Here is a 21936-nt window from a genome sequence, read left to right on the forward strand (position 1 = left end):
ACTGGCTGTACCACAGCGATGATGATTTACACCAAATGGCATTCCTGATGTATCCAAGCTTCAGACTGGAAGGAGTAGAGTGGCTCTTGGCAAGAGGGAAATGGAAGGTTTACAAGATGGTGAAACCTGCTACATTATATGGTTTGGACTTGTTAGCACTGAAAAAAGACAGAAGGCAGAGCTCCTAAGGATACAACAACACCACTACTATGTACATTTATAGCTACTTTTACTTTCTAAGTAGGTAAAATACTTATTCCACCAAAGGGGAAAAAGAATACTCAATATAAATAGATTCTGAAACTCTTTTTCAGTGCAACATTTGCATTGCAACTGTTTTGCAGCACCTATGTTAACACATAATATAGGTGCTAGAGTTCCATAATACAGTGTCTATATCAGGGAACGAGTTTTCGACACTAGTTTAAAGATTTTCCATATGCCAGATGCCACAAACCAAACCTGTTACCCCATGGGGTAAAACTTTAATTTATTTTTATTTTATTTATTTATTGGTATTATTGCAATGAAAATTCAGTTATTCTTAATGATGAGATATTGTCATGTATGTTGCGGGTCCTGAGGACAAATTTCATTTTTATGTGGAAACATGTAAATGAAAATGAAAAGGGACTAAATTTAAACCTAAATATACATTTCTATTTTTAAATGTTTTGCCACTACATACACATTTTTATTGTATTTTATTGTAAAACTGAGACTGAATAAACTCCTCAGGAAGTTGGCATGAAACTCACCATCCTGGAGGAGATGGTCGGTGACTTCTATATTTATATTTCGTTTTCTCTGTTATATCTCTATTTTTGTATTGGATTTATTGTGTGTTTTATGTATACTGCTGTGACATCTCAAGTTCCCTCTGATCTGACCTTATCTGAACAAAACTGCTCAAAAGTGACTCTTTTTTTTTTTTTTTTTTAGTAAGGGTTGATTACCCTGACCCCAGCAGTACCCTTCCTCCACTGGTTTTTGGTCCCCTCTGGGCCACCACAAATATCATGAAACAGCCCCTGTTTAATAACTTTTTTTTAATAACTATCAATGCTTTGATTAAAAAGACTCCCATTTTACATGTTAAATAGTTGGCTGCCGATACCGTATACCAATTACACCGCTGCCTTGTCAAATTCCCGAAGAAAAGGTGAAAAAACAAACCCCAATTCTTACAATGAAACCAAAACTCTCACACAGCAGCCTGAACAGCTTCCAGCAACCACTGCTGCGCTCTCTCGGAGGAAGTCACTTTGAGGAGTCCGGATGTGGACGTGGCACAGCGCTGCAGCAGTTCCGCTGAATGTCCGCTTCTGATACCGAGAAGGGATTAGTGAGCAACACCCCGGTACGACATCGGCGTCTCAGTTTGTCGACCACCGGGCTTCAGAGTTTGCATCAAATCTAGGACAGCCTTACTATTTACATCACTTTGGAGGTAGGTTTAGGTTTTGATACGGTTTATTCTTTGCCCTCCCGGCTTCGCTGGGGATCTTGGATTTCGCTACGTTTGCTAATGCTTGGCTAATGCTAAGGCACTGCTAGCACCGCTCTGACGAAAAGCTAGGAGATTACGAGCTAACTTAGCATTTGGTCACAGCTGATGTGCTGTCATGATTCAGGCTGTGTGGTTGCTAACATTAGCATGCTGGGGTAGCTGGAGTGTGGTTAAATAAGGAACGTGTCCTGCTTTGACCCCTACTTAGAGTCAGAACAGTTACTTGTATAATAAGAGAGGCAAGTTGTTTTTGGCTCTTGGTTGACATGTTGTCCGGCTAATGTTAGCATTGCTAGCGAGCTAATTATAATGCGGCGGCATTACTACTCGCCAGATTTCACACTTTCCTCCTACAAAACAGTCTTTTCCCTACCTGGCACTTGTTTTTTTATTCTCAAACACCCTATTTCTGTGTGAGTTTTAAAAAGTTCTCCGATGTTTGGATAAAATTACTAGCCCAAACCTTTAGCAGTGCACCTTAGAACAGATGTGGGTCACTCGGTAGGCCCGACATAGTAAAAGAACAGTTACGGTTCCAGCGATTGTGTTTCTCGCTGTGGCACCTGCACTGCTGAATTATTCAATGGCCCCGCTGGTTTAGCTCGTGTTTGTCTGTCAGACGATACTGATCACTCATGTCTTATATTTTAGGCCTGTGTCCAGGAACAAAGTGAATAAAAACACCACTCACCCACATCTGTTAGCAGGGTTAAAGTTGACATGTGATGGAGTTATGCTCATAAAGTTGGTTTTCATAATTCAGCATTTGGTTTCTTCTCACTGCTTTATTTAGTTTTTATTTTATGTTATTGACGATTTAGGATTGACTTACTTTCCATCTTCTCATTTGAGATATTTTGAGTGTGGTTTTCATCACTTTAAGTATTAGATTTTATAAGTTGTTTAGAAAAGTCATGGCAAGACAACACTGACTTTCTGTGATGCAGACAGCATGAAAAGTTGCTTACATGCATTTTATTGGCTTATTTAACCAGCTTGACAACGTCTAAAACCCATTTCTTAAATGGTTATTTTAGTTTTCTAACTATACAGTCTTTAGATATAACTAGTCATAACTATTTTTTTAATCCTTTTAGTTGTCTACAATACTTTCTCTTTAATAACTTGTAAAACCTGTACTCAGGTATTATCTGATACTATCTTTAATACCACTTTCACAGCTGCAAAAGAGTTGCATAATAATTTTGCATTTTGTGTCTTTTTAGCAATAGGTGTTCGATATTAATGTTTGTTTACTTTCTTTTGGTTGTAATCTTTTTATTTAATGTTATTTAATTTTTGTAGCACATTGTGTAAAAACTCAAAAGGCTGAGGGTGTGGCCAAGTCAAACATAAAAAGCCAATAAAGGTTTTGTCACTGAACCAGGAAATGTTAATGTCATAAGTCAGTGGGATTTAAATAATAAATAAATAATAATGTCAGACTGTAGACAGTTAGAGTTTAGAGTCCTGCAGGGCAAAGCTCTTCTGTGTCAGTTTGCCTGTTTTTTAGTTCAGGTGCTTGGTGCCAAAAACTTCATTTTGGATCCATTATGTTTTATGTGGGTGTTAAGATCTTGTTATTTTAGTTAGACTTACTGTTTAAACTGCTTTGGAAAAAACGTTTTCTTAAACATGACAGTTGTCAGTAAATGTTCTAGCAGTATGTGCAAGCACTGCTGTGGACAGATTCCTCCTGCTCTTTGAAAGAGTCTGTGTCTTTGTTTCAGAGAAACACAATACCTTCACAACAGCCTTTATCAGTACCGTCCTTATTTCAGGGGCTTTCACACTACAGGTGCCCTGGTTGTATTATTGTTCACACACACGAAGCAGGCGAAACAAGTTTAGTCCTTAACTATGACATCTAAGTAACTAACTGTATTGTTATTTCACAATTTCATCCAGATTTAGGGATGAACTGAGGATGAATGTAAACCAGCACACGCCAATGGCCTCTCCATATGGCCAGCCCCAGCCTAGTTTTGGCCAGCCTGGTTACGCTCCCCTGGATGGGAGCTATCCAGCACCCTACGCACCCTACAATGGCCCTGCGTCAGCCTATCAGCCTGGGGCTCCACCGCAAGGTAAAGTGCAGTTTGTTAAAAAATGTGCGCATGAGTGAGACATCCAGCAGTTCAGGTAGGCTGTACTTTAAGCATTCAGAGGGATATAACCTTGGAGTGTCCTACATGCCTCCTGCCATGTGAGTGATCATGTATGTGTGAGAAAAGCACAGCACCTGTGCATACTAATCTGATTCTCAACTGCCCTCTCCTTCCTTCACTTTGCTTCATGCACTTCTCTTCATCTTCTTGTATTTGCCTCCTTCCCCTCTTTTCTTCTATTTCAGGTTACTCTCCTTTCACAAGCTTTCCCTCTAAGGCTTTGGCAGCCAACCCAGTCTCTGACCTCCCCTCTCCTCTTGACTTAGGTAACCAGCTCATCTCTGTTTCTCACTCATTTCACACTTCATATGCCCTGCAATCATCAAATCCTCTCTGTACCTGCAGGTATTATTCTTCCTGCTGTGTCATTTTTCTCAGCATATAATTGAACATCTTTCTGAGACTAATGCCAGTGACGTTCAAGTACAGCAGCCAACTATACACCAACCTTTGTGTAGGCCAGAAATATAAATTATATCTCTGTTATGTGAGAGACATAAATTTAGTCTTTGAATCCACTGGTCATTACTTTTGCTTTTGATTCGCTGCCTTTTGCACACAGAAGGTTTTAACAGCAGGTGGGGAGGGGGTTTCTGCACTCAAAGCTAGAGCTCTGCATCTCAGATGACCATATTAGAAATATCCCCTCCCTTGTTGACATTGTACGTAAGAGTAGAAAAAAACTAATTGTTGGACTTAGTCGTACATATGTTGACTTGATATTTGGTCATGTTTGTTATGAGCATCCACCTTTGCAACAATAGATATTTGGCATAATAGGTTCCCTTTAAACAAACTATTAGGGTCAGATTTACAGTCTGAATGGTGAAAAAAAAGTTCCTGTATGAACTTGTCTTACAAATCTGGTTGATACTCCTCAAACACAGCATTTGTTATCTTGGTTTTCTATCTGTGCAAACCCACGAGGGAAAAATATGTTTGGCTTATAATAGTGTTACCTCAGTTAGGGGTGGGCGATATAAACGATATACGATAGAAACGATATAAATTTGGCCAACGATAGAGATTTTGACTATACCGCTCTATCGCGATAGCGCATGTTGATGATGTCATCAAGCTGAATTAGTTTCAAAAATCTCTCAGTCAGAACATGGTATGTCATGTTTAGGTGGAAACTAGCGAGCTAACTTCCTGCTAACTTCTAACTCCGTTAAATTTAATAAATTCTGTTTTCATGGATGCCTGGATGTTAAACTTAATTGTTACACCTGGTAAAGCAGCAACGCTGATGATTTTATTAAAGATGAAAGAATTTAGACCGTTTTTAACTCTTAAGTGTTCGTTTGACTTTCGGACCTGAGGGGACGGAGTTTTGGACCCAGATTACTCCGCAAAGCTCCTCACTACGGCAGCCGTAATGCTCTGACAATCCATCAAAAATTTTTAACAGATTTCTGCACTCCAAAATCAGTTTGAGGTCAGTAAGCACAACCAGAATTCATACATAAGGCACACTCGATTTTTGAGAAAATTAAAGGATTTTAAGTGTGCCTTATAGTGTGGAAAATACGTTATACAGAAGACAAGAATATATCGCGATATATATCGTTACCGCACGTGCTTCAAATTATACCGTGATATGGATTTTAGACCAAATCGCCCAGCCCTAACCTCAGTTATCTCAACATACTAAGGTTCATACCAGAGTTGATTCACGATTATTTGGTAGCGAAGTTGCTTTTTGTCACTATATGTAGTAATTATTTGGCTCTTGCATTTCAGGTCCTGTCAGGGGTCCTCCTACCTCTGGACCCCCGCCTGTCTCAGCACCTCAGCAGTACAATCAGTACAGTCAGAGTCAAGGGAGCATGCAGAATGGACCCCCACCTCCTACACAGGCACCACCCAGGTAATTTGTTTTCGCCTTTGCTGTACAAGTTTATTGAAGCAGTTGACAGAATCCATTATAATACCCCAGATACTAGTACTGAGACTGTCAAAATCTGGTGCTTTCCTTACAGGAGTGACATGTAGACTACAAACCAACCAAAGCACATTTTTAGAAACAGTGATGTGTTAAGGCACTCGACAAACTGCACAGAAACTGAAATTTAAGAAAGCAGGAGGTACCTTGGTTGCCAATACTCTGCATTTCTTTTTGTGTTTATCTGCTGTTTAAAAGGCTGGATTAGGACAGGTGATGTTGAGGAACCAGGTGAGCTTGTCATGCTAGGATATTGTTATCCTGATTGGATTTGCTCCAAGATACGCTAATAATAAGCTAAAAATGTGCATTCCTTGTAAAAACATGGACAATTTTGTAATCAGGTTGTCCTAATCAGTATGTTAGTTCAGTTACAGTAAATTTGAGGATACAGACTGAAAGTTTATATTTTATTTTAAAAACATGGCCACCTTATACTGTTTAATTGATAGAAGAAGCTGTGTCAGTCAGCCCTGACCTTCTCTGTGTGCACGTGTCAGAGCAGAGTCACAGCTCAGGGAGAGGACACTGCACAGCATATCTTCACAACTCACATGGGTATGACATTTATAAATATTCAAAGGTTAGATGGTAGAGGAGGTGAGGTACATAGTGTGCAGAAGTTGTTAACTTTCTGCAGAGTCTATCACCTCCAACCTTTATGTAGCCTTCAGATTAGCTCAAGAACAGTGAATAGAGGGCTTCGTTGAATGGGTTTCCATGTCCAAGCAGTTACATCTTAGCATTACATCACAAAGCATGATACAAAGCGCCGGATGCAGTAGTGTAAAAAATGCTGGGAGACATGTTTTCTGGAGTGACGAATTACACCTGTCTCTCTGGTAATCCAGTGGATGAGTCTGGGTTTGGCAGTTGCCAGGACAACTGTACCTGTGACTGCATTGTACCAAATGTAAAGTTTGGTGAAGGGGGGATTATAGTGTGCAGTTATTTTTTCAGTTTTTTTTCAGTCACTCGGCCCCTTAGTTCCCGTGAAAGAAACTCCTAAAGCTTCGGCATATCAAGCCATTTTGAACAACTTCATGCTCCCAACTCTGTGGGAACAGTTTGGGAATGGCCCCTTCCTGTTGACTGGCCTCCACAGAGTCCTCACTTCAACTTGATAGAACACCTTTGGGATGAATTAGAGTGGAGAATGCAAGCTAACATCAGTGTCTCCTAGTGCAATCAACTACTGAAAGAGCTTTGTGTTTTCAGACCTGCTGTCTCTCAGCCGTACAACCAGGGTGCTATGAACCTATCGGGGCCGCACCCTTCTTATCCCCAACACTATGGACCCCCATCCACAATGCAGCAGGTTACCAACCAGATGACGGGGATGCAGATCACCTCTGGACCACCAACCGCTGCTGGGCCAGGATATGGTAATTTGAATAGATTTGTTTTTCAGTTTAATGCATGCAGTCTTTTATTCTCTTTATGATATTTAAAGATTGTATTGTCTTTCGCTCTCTATTCAGCTCCACCTCACAGCTCCCAGCCTCCTGTCAGCACTGGGTACTCGGCCGCACCCCAGGCCTCCTACACCCAAGCCCCACCCCCTGTGTCCTCTGCTCCCACCCAGCCGCCACCTCCCAGCGGCCCCGCAGCTCCTCAGCAATATTATAGCGGCCCACCGCCTTCTTCTCAACAGCCATTCAATTCCTCTCTTCCCCCTACCTCTCAGCAGCAGCAGCAGTTCACCTCTTCTGTACCTCCACATCCTCCTCCTCAGCAAACCTTACCTCCATCCTCCTACTCGGGTCCGGTGCCTACACAAAGTCAACCTCCTGTTCCCCCAGTGTCCCAGGCACAGCAGTCCTTCCCTACACCCCAGCCCCCTTTCTCTTCAGCACCTCCACCTGTCAGTCAATCTTCCTTTGCCACTGGCCCTCCGCCTTCTGCCCCAGGCTCGTTTCCACCTCAAGGCCCCCCTCCTAGCTCTCAGCCTGGTTCTTTTCCTCCTCCTGGCCCCCCTCTAACCTCAGCCCCCTCTTGCCAGTACCCAGGTCCCATGCCACCCCAGCAGCAACCCCCTCCATCTCAGCCATCCCCCTATCACTCAGGGCACCATCCTCCTAGACCTCAAATGCCTCCCACTTCCATGGCTCAGAGCAATCACCTGCCTCCAGGACCCCAGGGCCCGGCAGGTCCTCCTGGGCCACTACAGCAGCCTCCATCTCAACCTGGGATGCAGACAGGATACCCTCCTCAGCAGAATGGTTAGGAGACGGCTGTTAAAGTAAAATCAAAAAGGCTTATCATTCGTTTTCTTTGTATCTCAGCTGTTTTGCTGTTTTCTGCAGGTGCTTTTGGGCAGGTGAGAGGCCCTCAGCCTGGGTATTCAGGCCCTTACCCTGGGCAACCAAACTATGGAGCACCAGCTCCTGCTCCACCTGCACAGAAAAGACTTGACCCAGATGCCATTCCTAGCCCGGTGAGCTGACACAAATACATATACTGTTTAATTCTCAATTGTTTTGGTTTGCCACACAAAACCAATTCTTAAATCTCCAACTTTTAGAATCTGTATTTGGTTGTAATGATGTACTGAGCTGCATTATATTGCGAGGCTTTCTCAATGTTCAACCCTCAGGGGAAATAAATAAATGTAACAACTAGGCCATCTCAAATTCATGGCCCAGGCTACATCCGGGCCTTTGCAAGTTTCGACCCACATATGGGTTTAGATTCTTTTTTTTCTAAAATTTCACTCTTGGTTCTGATCCACACTTCATATGCAACAGTCCTATGAAATTAAGTTTCAGATTTTTAGTCTTTGTTCCTTATTAGATCTTATCTTTTATCTTTCATCTGGTTGAATTAAAAAGTTGTGTGGAAAAATCTCTTCACATGATGGATCGTAAACAAAAATAATGAATATTTATGATGCAATTTAGTTCAAATCTTTGCCCATCTGTCTTTAAACATTTTACCAAAGTAGCGTTAGCAAGGAAGGTGGAACAAGTTTCTCAGTGTTAGAATTGTTGCATATTAACACATTAATACAGCGTAGTTAAGTATAACATCACTTTTAACTATGATGTTCATATAATCTATAAAAGATTTCCCTTAAAAGTGGAATTTATGCGAAATCTGATGGTATTGCACTTGATTTTATAGGCCTAAGTGGACACTGAGTGTGAATGATTTTTGCATGCTGCACCTAGAGCTGTGTGATAATTCTGTTATTATGTGTTCTCCTTACAACTGTTATTTAGATTAATTTAATTTATTATAAAAGATTCAGAGTTTAGTTCAGTAATAAGAATTAAAATATCTCAGCAGTTTATTCCTAGAGTAAGTTTTTGAAGTGGGACCATTTTTACACCTGACAGCATCTCTCTCGGTCTAGAAAAAAGATGGCAAGTTGGTAAATAATGTGATAAATGCATGTGTGTTTACTCAACATGGTCATAAATTTGGATTTCATTGTAAATGTATTATTTTCATACTGCAAAGCTCTAGAATGGAAGAAATCTAACCTTTTTTAACTATGTAACCTCAGATTCTAAGCATGTTTGCTACCACTAGTTAGTTTAAACTTATTTCCACTTGAGCTTACAATATTACTAATAACTAATCAATAATACTGATGTGTTTCTGTCTACATAAAAGCAATGCTACCTGCTGCTGAGCTCAGTCTTGCTGATCTTTCTCCTCTCACACTCCTTTTTATCTTTTACTCTTTGTATTTACTTGTTTTGCACAATTTGCTGGACAAACATTTGAATGTAAAGCAAGCGTCTGACATGCCGGCTGTGCAGAAACCGAGACATAGAATAGATCCAGACGCTATCCCAAGCCCAGTAAGTTTCCTGTGTGCCTTTTCCTCTGCTTCATCCTCTTCTTTGTGCCTGACTGCAGTAACCCACTGCCTCCTCCTCCTGTCTTTTTCCTCTACTCCCTTAAAGTTAGCGATCATGACAGTTTTTAAAAAATTTATGTTATGATCCAGTTGTTGTGTCACAGATACATTTTGATATGCCGATATCTGATATGTTTTTAGCAGAAATGCCCAGATGAAATTGTCACAGCCCAAACAAGACACAACAAAGACGTAATATTTCAAGGGAAAGTTTAACATTGTAGAAAATGTTTCTTTGTGTTTTCTTGTTAAGAACTGGATGAGAAGATTGTTACGAGGGCTGTTCGATATAACGATATGTATCGGATGACGATTTAAAACATCTATCATTTTACGCTATCGTTTGTTTCGTGGTGTCGCAAAATAAACTGTTTACGGCAATATTTTTTCATCGTTTTGATGGCCACTGTAGCGGCTATATTAATTTCTTAAAGTTCTCTCTTTCTCTTATATTTTATATAACCACACTACGGACGGACAAGCGCCTGTTTTTATGTGTTGTCATTAGCAACAACGACGGTAAAACCATCGCGTGTCCACTTGTTTATTTTCCACATAAACCTTTCACAATAGCTCAAGATCCTGTTGAGACTTTTCAAAATAAACTGAATTACGTGAAAGAGTATGCAGAGTCTTTACGGATGAGAAGCAAAAAAGAGTCGTCAGGTGCTAAAAAAATAAACCTTCGACTCAAATGTTAGAACAGGCTTTTCCCCGCAGCACGCTGTGTAATAAATACTCACAAAGAAAACAGCGGCCTTTACAACTTGTGTCTAAAAATGTATAGTTTCATGCATCGGTTACAACACTCGACTCCAGGTACATGACGCCCAGCTGGAAACACTTCACGCAAGTCGAGCTGCCCGAGATTCACAGAATTTTCAGAAAATGTAAAATTTTTGTGATTTATATCGTTATGGGGACGATAGATGTCTTATATCGGGATATGAGATTTTGGTCATATCGCACAGCCCAAATTGTTACCATTCTCAATCTGGACAGTAGGTGTGAAACCAGTACATTTATCCTGCTAATCCTTTAACATAGCACAAATACATGAAATAATGATGAGTGTGAGTGTATTAGTTCCATACCATGACCTTTAGAGCTCCTTAAGTAACATGTTATTCTTTGTATAATTCATTCAAAAACTGAATGGTGAAGATGAGGCACATCTGTGCCATGACCCTTTAATCTTTAATGGTTTCCTGTCTGACTGATTTTTGTGGGATCTTTTCATCCAGTTTGCAACAATAAAGAAAAAAAAAAAAGCATTTTCTAAAGTCTCAAGCTGTCTCAAGTTTTCAAGAGACTGTCAGGAAAAATGACTAAGATGTAGTGCAACTTTTTGTGAAACTCAGATTACACATTAACAGCCTGTACACAAGGTCGTATAACCATTGCCCACCTCACTGTTTGTGTTTTTGGTCAGGATTTTGAGGCAGCTGGTTCTTAAGAGAACTTCTGTCTTTCAAAGTAAACTTTATACACCCACACAACGCCTATAATCCTTTTCCAAGCCCTGCATGCTAGCCTGGATTGGATTTACCATCAAGTCTCTTGCATTTAAGGCATGCCTTGATAAATCCTTCCCGGTTCCCGGGATTTAATTTTTTGTTTTAAATTCTGACAGAATGGCTTCAGCATGAATTGACTTTGTTTTTGTCCACTGATCAACACAGGGTATAGTTGTGTGTTAGTGGCTGCAAATCTCTGTGTGGGGGAGTTGTATACAAGTCTTTTCCTGCATGAGTGGTTTTCATGTGCCTCTTTTAATTTTTGTGAGACTCGGGGATAGTGTGTCCTATAAATGTCTTATATTGATGCTGTGATCATGTATGAACGTGGGCCACCTTTTGTCTCCCCCTCTTTATTAGATCCAGGTAATAGAGGATGACAAGGCTAAAACTACCGAGCCATTCACCACAGGGGTCAGGGGTCAAGCCCCACCACTGGTCACCACCAACTTCCAGGTTCAAGACCAAGGTTGTTCTTCTTTTTTTTTTTTGTCCTCTCTGGTTTTCTCAGCCACAATTATCCTGGAGTTCACTTCATTTGTCCAAATAGTTAACAAGATAACACTAAACTCATTCTTGAAAATAATTTTTACATTTAGCATTGATAATAATGGAGCAACTGTGCTTGTGTTTAGGGAATGCCAGTCCCAGGTTTATTCGTTGTACAGCCTACAACATGCCTTGCACAGCTGATATGGCAAAGCAGTCTCAGGTGCCATTGGCTGCTGTCATCAAGCCCCTCGCCACGCTGCCACCTGATGAGGTGAGTGATTCCTTTGCTCTGGCGCTCTCTCATATCTCTTTTGTGTTGTGAATTCTGTAAGTTACGATTAGACAGGGGTTTTTTTTTCTCATTTGGAAATGCAGTATTGTATTAGGAAGAAAATCTTCTGCCTAGAGATTGAACTTTAAAAAAAAAAAAAAAAAAGGCAAACAAGCTCTGAATGCAAAAATATATCTTTGAAAATGCTGAATGTCTTTGAAAATTAATATTCTATTGTTTATTTGTCCCATTAACAAGCTTCTTTTGCATTTCATCGTCTTCATCTCATCGGTATCTGCGGCTGCATCTTCTGCTGCAACAGTGGAACAGTTATTACTCGGAGCCAGATTTGATAAAAGATTATTTTTCAGGAAAAAGCCTAATATGTAGATAGTATCAGAGGATGCATGTAATGTCAGTGGGATAATCTCTTCAAATCAAAGGTGGGAGTGGCTGCATGACCCTGTTTCATGCTGTCATCACGCCTAATATATATCCATTTGGATTGGACTTTCATGTTGTGTCATCTGGGTATGAAAAACAGCTGTAGGGCATGACTTATTTATTTTTAACTGATAACAGTTTGGTACATATTGCGTCTCGGTTGAGTAATTGTGTCCACATTAGGGTGTTTGAATCCTTTTTCTCGTCCTGGTGAAGTTTAGTTTCATCTTACTCTTTTCGCGAATATCTCCTCAGGCCCCTCCACTCGTGGTGGACCACGGCGAGAGCGGTCCGATCCGCTGCAACCGTTGCAAGGCCTACATGTGTCCATACATGCAGTTCATAGAGGGAGGTCGCCGCTTCCAGTGTGGTTTCTGCAGCTGTGTCACAGAGGGTGAGCACATGTGTCCATAGTGATATGTGAAAAGATGCAGCGTTTGAGAGACTATAAATGGTACCCTGATGTGCGTTGATATCATTTCTGCTTTTCCCCCCACAGTGCCTCCACATTACTTCCAGCATCTGGACCACACTGGTAAGAGGGTGGACTGCTACGACCGGCCAGAGCTTTCACTGGGCAGTTATGAATTCCTTGCAACTGTTGACTACTGTAAGGTAAGACCCACGATTGAAAGCTCCATGAGGGGAAAAAAGTCTTACTGTGGGGTTTTCATGCTTTAAAGTACCTCATAAGTCTGCAGCTGACTATTTACCATGTATCAATCATCATTTTTTAAAATTAATTTTATGGTTTAATAATAAGTGATTAATTCTCACTAAAACGTCTCTATCTCAGTATGATTAAATTATTAATGGGCCTTGGTGGATACGATATTAATGGGATGGGATCTTTAAAAAATATATATCACCAATGACAGTGGCTGATACTTACTCATACCATCATAGTGCTTATCTTATTTTGTATTTATTTTTAAATTTTCAATTATTTACCTTTTTAATATGGTGATATTAACAAAGAAACTGGATCTATTATGAGTCTTGTCTTAGTAAATATCATAATTCCTCTTATTTAACAAGATTAGAAACATATTGACTTAATAGAAGCTTTTAACACTTGCTTTGCTATTTAGTTTTTGTAGTTATTATTTAGTAATTATTTGGATAAATACATTAGAAACTTTTCTTCATTTGGTTAGATGTTGTTGATAAAGTATGAGGTTCTCTTTTTGTTATCTTGGCTGAACTTAAAAATGTGCAGTGGCTAAAGAAAAAGCCTGCACTAGATTTAGTATTTTTGAGCAAAAAATGTGAGTGAAGCACAACGATCACCATCAGACGGCAGCTCTAGTTTTCTTTAACCCAAGTAAGGGATTCCAGATGTGACATGCTTGATCAGGCTAGGACTGAGGACATGTAAAGTGGAAAGAATCTGAAAAAAAATATATGTTGTATAAGTCTTGGTACTAAAGTCCGAGACCACATCCAATTAAACAACGAGTAATTCCAGAATGTACCTGTGTATCTATTTATGGCTTGTCTGTTTACAGAATAACAAGCTCCCTCCGCCTCCAGCCTTCATCTTCCTTATTGATGTGTCCTACAATGCTGTGAAGAGCGGCATGGTCAACATTGTCTGCCAGGAACTCAAGACCCTACTAGACTGCCTCCCCAGGTACTCAAGCACACACCTGAATGAAGAAAAGTACTGTCAGATTTGTAGCTCATCTCAGGGAATGTGGTTTTGATTTATTTATGTATTTATTTTTTTGATTCAGGGAGAATCCCGAAGTGGAATCTGCAGTGCGAGTGGGTTTTGTCACCTACAACAAGGTTTTGCACTTCTACAACGTCAAGTCGAGCTTGGCCCAGCCCCAGATGATGGTGGTGTCAGACGTGTCAGACATGTTTGTACCCCTGCTTGACGGGTTCCTGGTGAATGTAAATGAAAGCAGACAAGTTATCGAGAGGTGAGCAGCTATAAAGTGGACATTGACACTTGGACAAATACATGAATAGACAGACGGTCAGACACATTGATCTGGGTTAATTACTTGCTGCTTGTTTTTCCAGTTTGCTGGACCAGATCCCAGAGATGTTTGCAGATACCAGGGAGACGGAGACGGTGTTTGGACCCGTCATCCAAGCGGGACTGGAGGCACTAAAGGTAAACGCCTGTCGTGTTTTGTCGTGTTTTGTGTCCAGGTCCAGAAATCTTAGAGACTTCTTGAAGATGAACATAAAAGTTAACTTTCAAACTTTGAAAACCTTTAAAATGTCCATTTTTTCTCACTTGGTACCAAACTGCTTATGTTATTAATGTAAATAATAAATAACCTTTTAATGAAATTTGCTTTTGCTGCCAAATAGTAACCCTCTGGGGTCCCGGGTATAATTGGCTGCTTTTTACTGCTTTTGATTTGACGTCTATCTTTCACCTTTAAAAGCAGTTTACCTTGCCTTGTTTGGTATCATTCTTTTCAGCACAACCTCACATGTCTGAATTTCCAGTTATATTTTCATTTTCACTTACTGTATTAACACAATTGATCAAAAAGTAGAAAAAAGTTATATTTTTCTGTAAAAACCACAAACATATTTAGCTAATTTCCCTTCTGTGGGACTAATAAAGGTTATCTTATCGAATCATTTTAATAACTTTAAATGCAAATATAAATTGTACATTTTAAAAATCTATGCACGACTTTGGCAAACAACAAAATTATTTGCAACTATTTACATAAAAATGCAGCCAAGGCCTCAGGCGTGTTTTATATAACCTCTTATAGGAGAACACCACAGGCCTTAAAGCAGGAGGTGTTTCTTTCGCTCGCTGTGTCATTGGTAAAACTTATAAAAATGCCACATGTGGCCATATAGTTTTTTGAAAAGTCGATATGGTACATTTTTCCACCAATAGCAAGAGGGTGTTTTTTGTCTGTCCTCTTTTTTTAGAGTGCTTGCTAGCACTGAAATGCAGTTTTTAAAAAAAATAAAAAAATTTCCCACCAGTGAACACGACGACAGTATTCAGGAAAAAACATTGTGTATATTTTTTATCATAACTCTGGTTCTATGTGGTCTATCGACACAATTTAAAAACTGCTATGTATTTTGAAGTCGGTACTTTCAACACAAGTTGAAATGGAGACTGTATCTTGTTGCCGTGTCTTCTTAAATTGGTCATGTGATTTGGACGCCCCGTCGCGTACGTTGATCCCAGAGGGTTAAAGCTACAACGATGGGCAGCTCTGAAACAAAACATTTGTTTATATTTAATTTTTGACTAAATCGATCTTAAAAGAGGGGCCTGTTACACTTATTTTCAGTTCCATATTTTTATTTTTGGACTCTTCTAGAGTAGCTTTGTGTTCACTGTTCAAAATAAACCCTGTTTATCTTATACTGCAGCTTTGTGGAGCCCTTTAGCTTATGCACTTTTTGAAACATTTTCCTAATGACAGCTTCTGACACAGAAAAGCAGTAGGTGGTGCTCCAGTGCCATTTATTTGAGTCACAGTCTGATGACCTGTGTCTTCTCTCCCCACAGGCTGCTGACTGTGCTGGGAAGCTGTTTGTGTTTCACACCTCTTTGCCCATCGCGGAAGCCCCAGGAAAACTAAAAAACAGAGAAGACAAAAAACTGATTGGAACAGACAAGGAGAAGGTAGCATGAGACATGACTTCATATTGTAGCAGGTCAACTTCTTGTGTTATTTCGCTCACTCTCTTTCCTTTCTTGTCGTCCACAGTCGCTATTTCAGCCTCAGGTGGGTTTCTACAGCTCTCTGGCTAAGGAGTGTGTAGCCCAGGGCTGTTGTGTGGATCTTTTCCTCTTCCCCAACCAGTATGTGGATGTTGCCACATTAGCTGTGGTTCCCGTCTCCACTGGAGGTTCAGTCTATAAATACACCTACTTCCAGGTGAGCAAAAGTCATTCTGCTCCTTCTTCAGTGTCACTCCAATAGATAGCATGAGAGTTTTGTTTCAATGTTCTACATCCAGCCACTTTGAAGAAAACATTGTGAGTCAGCACCAGCTGGATTGTATAACTATGTGCTTTCTTTATTGCAGGCCCAGTCGGATCAGGAGCGATTCTTAAACGACCTCAGACGAGACGTTCAGAAACTAGTTGGGTTTGATGCTGTTATGAGGGTGCGAACCAGCACAGGTGAGACTTCAGCACTTCAAAACCAACAAAAAAGGGCTATAGATGTAGCATGTAACAGCTGACTTTAATTTCCCTCCCCTCAGGCATCCGAGCAACGGACTTCTTCGGCTCCTTTTATATGAGTAACACCACAGATGTGGAGCTGGCAGGTCTCGACTGTGACAAGGCCATCACTGTTGAGTTCAAACACGATGACAAGCTCAGCGAGGAGACGGGGGCACTCATGCAGGTGTGCATGCTTGTAACTAAATCCTCAAAGGAGAGTGTAAACAAACCAGGCTTTTCAAATGGTTTAAAGTTCTTACAAATGGCAGCAACGATGATTTAGTAAAGCATCTGGCATCACACTGTGTTTATGTCAGATGGATAGAGTTCTCCTCTGCAGATATTTTATTTAAAAAGGGGCGAGTACAGTTCGCTTGCTCTCCTGTGAGTTATCTCAGTGAACTCCAGGATAAATGTCATGCACTGCAGCTGTCGGCAGCAGTCTTTGTTCTGTTCTGCAGCCTTGGTGAGCTCTCATTGAACCAGTTCTCCACCTGCTACAGGTGGTACTGGTTAACGTCGCTCTCAAACTCAAAGTGGATCTGCAGAATAGAACAAGGGCTTGTCCTCTAGATCAAGGATAGGAAAGACTGAGACTAGCTGTTTAGAAATGAATGTTCAGATAAAGGTAATATAGAAAGTTGCCAAATATACTCGTTTGATGTGGAGGACTGGTGATTGTGGTTACGTTTAAGTGGTTTCAAGAAGAGGCAACGTAAGTCGCACAGCATTGCTGAAGTATGAAAAGTTTTGTGTCTCTGTTCATTCTAATAAAACCTGTTTCCTCGCAGTGTGCCGTGCTGTACACCAGCTGCAGCGGCCAGAGACGTCTCCGCGTCCACAACATGGCCGTGAACTGCTGCTCTCAGCTGGCTGACCTGTACCGCAACTGTGAGACAGACACAATCATCAACTACTTCTCCAAATACGGTGAGTTTTTGTGCTGTGGAGGAGTGTGAACTCCTTAAATGCTCTCTCTCTCTCCCTCCAGTGTTCTCTAACGAGGTGTGAGTGGAGAATTGAATGAATAACATTTTCTAAAAATAATACCAAACAGTGCTGAGCTGCTCCTGCGGAGCTGCAAATTGCCTAACAGTAGTAAGCTGTAGCTCCTCTTGAGAGCTTGCTGTTATCAACAACTTTCTAAGGTCACTGACTGAAGGGAAGCAAAGACGGTAAATGTTAGATATCTGAGAGAAAAGTGGTTGCAGTTAATTTCATTTAGATGTCAGTGTAATGCACCATAGCAGGTGATACATGAGTGCGTGTGTTTTTGGTTTCTTCCAGCTTTCCGTGGCGTTCTCAGCAACCCCACTAAGGCAGTGAGAGAAACTCTTGTGAACCAGTGTGCTCAGATTCTGGCGTGCTACAGGAAGAACTGTGCAAGTCCCTCATCTGCTGGTCAGGTACTGTGAAAGCATCCACATCCACACACGGTTCACAGAGAGACTCAGAACTGAATGTTTAAAAGCTGCACTGCACTCAAACGAAACACAAGATGATGATTGTAATCACTGTTTTCATGACGCTTTTATGGATAAAACAACAGATGAATAATGGAAGATAAAATACAAATGAATCAAATGAATCCCCTTCCTCGCTATAATCTATATCCGTTTCATATCAAACCCACAAAAACCTGCCTTTCTCATAAACTGATTCAGCATATTTACTCGTCATTAGGCGTTTGAATTGATGACAGTGGGTTTTTGTTTTGTTTTCTTCGTTCCCCAGTTGATTCTCCCAGAGTGTATGAAGTTGCTCCCAGTATATCTGAACTGCGTGCTGAAGAGTGATGTGCTGCTACCTGGAGCCGACGTTTCATTGGATGACCGAGCTTACCTTAGACAGCTGATCAGCTGCATGGATGTTGCAGAGAGTCACGTCTTCTTCTACCCCCGCCTGCTGCCAGTGGTGAGACCGCAGACAAAGGCCCCCAAAAATCTAATCTGTTCACGTTCTCGGCTGGATGCTTTGGCCACAAAAGTCTAAAACTGGGGGTAACACTAGAAATAAGTTCATATATGATATGGCCACTCTGATGCTGCTCACTTGGTCAGTGCAACAGCCTGTTTTATGAAGCCAAATGCAAACAAATGAATACAGTGATGCTCTCAAAGAGCACACAGTGAAATTGCTTTGTGTTTTTTGACTATATTGGCTTTGATATCTGTCTGGTATCATTCGTTTAAATATTAAAATTTTAGTGAGGTTTATGGCTAAATAGTGTATGAATACAGGATTCAGATCATCAGAAAAACCCAAATTCTGTAACATGTGACCACTCTGAGGTAGCTGTGGCTCAGGACGTAAAGTTTTGAGGTGTTCTTGGCAAGATGCTGAACACTGCATCCTTGGTGGTGTGTGATATGTTAAAAAGCCCCAGAAATACAATTCAAATGAAATTATTTCTGTTTGTTGTTAAAATGTAAGCTAGCTTGAACTAAATCTACCACCTGATCAGCAGGCTGAAATGCCAGCAGACAGTAGCATCTAATTTTTTTTGTTCATCTTCCAGATGAAATTGGAAAGCGGTTCGTTGCCAGTGGCAGTGAGGGACTCTGAGGAGAGGTTGTCAAAAGGAGGAGTTTACCTGCTGGAGACCGGGCTCCACCTTTTCCTGTGGGTGGGAGCCAGCGTTCAGCAGGAGCTGCTGCTTAACATCTTTGGCACGCCGAGCTTCAGCCAGATCGACTCAAACGTGGTATTGAAGAGAGTTCTAATGAAAGGCTAACAAAATCAGTCATCCTGAATGTTTAATGTGAATTTTACCACAACATAAACAGTTTTATAATAGTGATATTACAGTTGTTTCCTGTATTGTAATGGTTTAAAGTATAATATATTTTCTGAATGTTTCTGCTTTTTGTTTCAGACAAGTCTGCCTGTTCTTGACAACCCCATCTCTCAGGCTCTCAGAGAGCTTATTTATTCTTTCAGAGCACAGCGATCACGATACATGAAGGCAAGTTTTCTCTTCCTTCTTTTACCCCATAATGTTTCTGAAAAGGAGCCTCTTATGGTTTGGGCAGCTTTGCATGATTCATAGTTCAAAATAATCCTTATCTCGCTTATACTGGCTCTTAGTGCTACCCCACAGGCCATTTTTAACTCCTCTCCTTTTAAGCCTGCTTTTCCCTGATTGGCTGCTGCTCCTAAACAGAAGGTTTGAAAAGCAGCTGAGTGGAGTTTTCTGTGATGCGTGACTGAGAAGACTGTTTAAGGATACCATCTTTGTGGCATCATTCAGGTCCAAAAACATAAAACAAACTGTCTAAACTGAGAATTTAAGGCAGCTTGAAACCTGAGCTTTTGGTCAACAGGAGTTATTTTTACATCTGCTGACCTCATTATTGGAAACTCTGGCCATGTTAATATGAGAATCCACCACTGCAACAATGTCTACATGACAGACAATAAGAAAATGTGCAACAGGTGCACTTTAAACAATTTGCATGCTACCTCTGTTGAGAAATAGATTTTTCATCTTCTTCTTCAAGTTGCCCCCATCTCACCCTATCCCTATTATCCTCCTCTGTCACACCACCGCTCTGCAGCTCCTCTACTGCATCCATTAATGTCCTCTGTGGTTTTCCACTTTTCTTCTTGCCCAACAGCACCAGTATATTCACCATCTTTCCTCTGTACATGTTAAATCCATCACAGCCTTGCCTCAAACTTTGTCTCCAAAATGCTCAACCTGAACTGTCTCGAGACCATCTCGTAAACCTTTCTTGTCGCTCTTTGTGCTATCCTTTTGTCACAAATCACTCCCAACCCTCGTCTCCACTCACTCCACCCTGCACGCACTCTCTTCTTCAGTTCTTTTGTGCACTGTCTGCTGCTTTGGGCGGGTCAGTCCAGTTATTTAGGTGGATAAATGTCTTTTTCTAACTTCTGTAACGCAGACTTCCCGATACGTGTATCTAACCTAGTGTTTGGTCCTAATTGGAAAGTTAGGAGATAAACAAAGAATTAAAAGGCAGCTATTTTTAATAATTGATGAAACATTTAAGTGAATATTAAAACGGAAAATCTCAAACTCAATTTTTTTTAATTTCATGATGTAAGTTTTAGGAGATGCTTTGATTTTTTTTTTTTTTAATACACTTTTATGTTTGTCTTGTTGCAATAATTGTGAGCTGGATGCTCAATACGTTATTTAATTGTATTTTTTATGGGCACATTTTGTATCAAGTCTGCCTCCTCTTTCTCACACACCTTTCTCTGTCATTTTGCAGCTGATGGTGGTGAAGCAGGAAGACAGGGCCGAGCTGATATTCAGACACTTCCTGGTCGAAGACAAGAGCGCCAGCGGGGGAGCGTCATACGTAGACTTCCTGTGTCACATGCACAAGGAGATCCGCCAGCTTCTCAGCTAGGCCCCCCCCACCGCAAATTCCCACCTTCACCTGTATGAGCCCCCACCACTACCACCACCACCACACAGATCCATCCCAGTCACCTTTCCATGTGAAAGAAAGCGCTTGATCTTTTTTCCTTTCCTTTTTTTTTTTTAAACCTAATAAACTAAAGCTCCCCTTACTGTCTGTCAGCTGAGCACCAGAGACCAGCTGGTAGATCACATGTGTGCGTGACAGTGCGAGTGTGTATCTGTGTGTGAGTGAGAGAGAGAGACATAGGGGGGATCTGATGTTAATAAAGCTTTACTCTGCCTCAAATCTGCTGCTCCACAGCAGCAGGAGCGAAATAACTTATGAGGGAGAGTAATGTACATACAAAAATGAACAATTACGTATGCAACAGACTGACGGAGAAGGCGGATGCCGGCTGTAGTTGGTGTAATGTCTGTATTAAAAGCACTGAAAGGCTGTTTGGGTGCATGAATGACTCTTGGATAGAAAACACTTTTTATATGACTAAATCCCATTACAGTAAAGGACATAGGGAATTGAATAAATGCTGTTCTTTCTGTCTCTCATCCACTATAATCATGGCCTTAGTACCCCCTTCCTCCCCTTCTGTTCCCATGCTGCTCCAATCATCCGTAATGTGTGAGTGTGTGTTTCCAGATGTGAGAGGATTAGTGACCCATTGCCCAGTTTTGTTTTTTAAATCTCCTGCTGTGTCTCCAGGTGCGAGCATCTGACTTTAAGCCCTAGATTAACAACTCAAACTGGAGTCTGATGTGATCTTACCAACAGTAAGCACTGAAAATAAAGGTGCATGTAATTTCTGTGACTGCTGAATCGCTACAGTAATCGGCAATTCAGATTGGTTTCAATCAGCGTCAGTTGAGTTTCGCTCACCGGGGCGAGCATCTGTCTCTCGAGACTGTCATGAGAGGAAGCTCTCATTATTTCCAGGTCTATGCAGCACTGAGAAAAGCCAGAGACAAACTGAAGGGGAAATGAATGAGGCGTGTGAATCTATTATTTTAAGCGTCACAGTGAGGGGAAACGTGCTCCCGATCGCTTTGTTTGTTGGGCGATTGTTGAAGGCGAGTAGTGCTGCAGACTTTATATTAACAGAAGGCGTTGATGTACGGGTCTGTCTGAAAGCAGGCAGGGATGAGCACAGAGCGGC

At 41.0% G+C, this 21936-nt stretch overlaps 1 protein-coding gene across 4 annotated transcripts; it reads left to right on the forward strand.

Annotated features, from left to right (window-relative positions):
* The first annotated feature begins 1283 nt into the window (after positions 1-1283).
* Positions 1284-20907, forward strand: sec24c (SEC24 homolog C, COPII coat complex component). Of its 4 annotated transcripts, XM_085416767.1 has the most exons (25): positions 1284-1450; positions 3419-3597; positions 3864-3944; positions 5422-5548; positions 6842-7008; positions 7105-7845; positions 7930-8060; positions 9364-9432; positions 11369-11477; positions 11644-11771; positions 12471-12609; positions 12715-12830; positions 13724-13848; positions 13952-14143; positions 14247-14340; positions 15724-15840; positions 15926-16096; positions 16248-16344; positions 16428-16573; positions 17181-17319; positions 17677-17795; positions 18124-18303; positions 18908-19093; positions 19265-19354; positions 20631-20907. In XM_085416767.1, the coding sequence occupies exons 2-25, from the start codon at positions 3438-3440 to the stop codon at positions 20769-20771; spliced, it is 3765 nt and encodes a 1254-aa protein (XP_085272893.1). In that variant the 5' UTR covers positions 1284-1450; positions 3419-3437; the 3' UTR covers positions 20772-20907. The 4 variants fall into 4 exon arrangements, with proteins under 4 accessions (XP_085272893.1, XP_085272894.1, XP_085272895.1 ...); XM_085416768.1 differs by lacking the exon at positions 9364-9432 and having other exon boundaries at positions 1285-1450; XM_085416769.1 differs by lacking the exon at positions 3864-3944 and having other exon boundaries at positions 1285-1450.
* The last annotated feature ends 1029 nt before the right edge of the window (positions 20908-21936 follow it).

Source organism: Rhamphochromis longiceps, linkage group LG8 (genome assembly GCF_057381845.1).
Source record: "Rhamphochromis longiceps isolate RC_006_pf linkage group LG8, R_longiceps_female_GT1.1, whole genome shotgun sequence".
Taxonomy (NCBI): Eukaryota; Metazoa; Chordata; class Actinopteri; order Cichliformes; family Cichlidae; genus Rhamphochromis; species Rhamphochromis longiceps.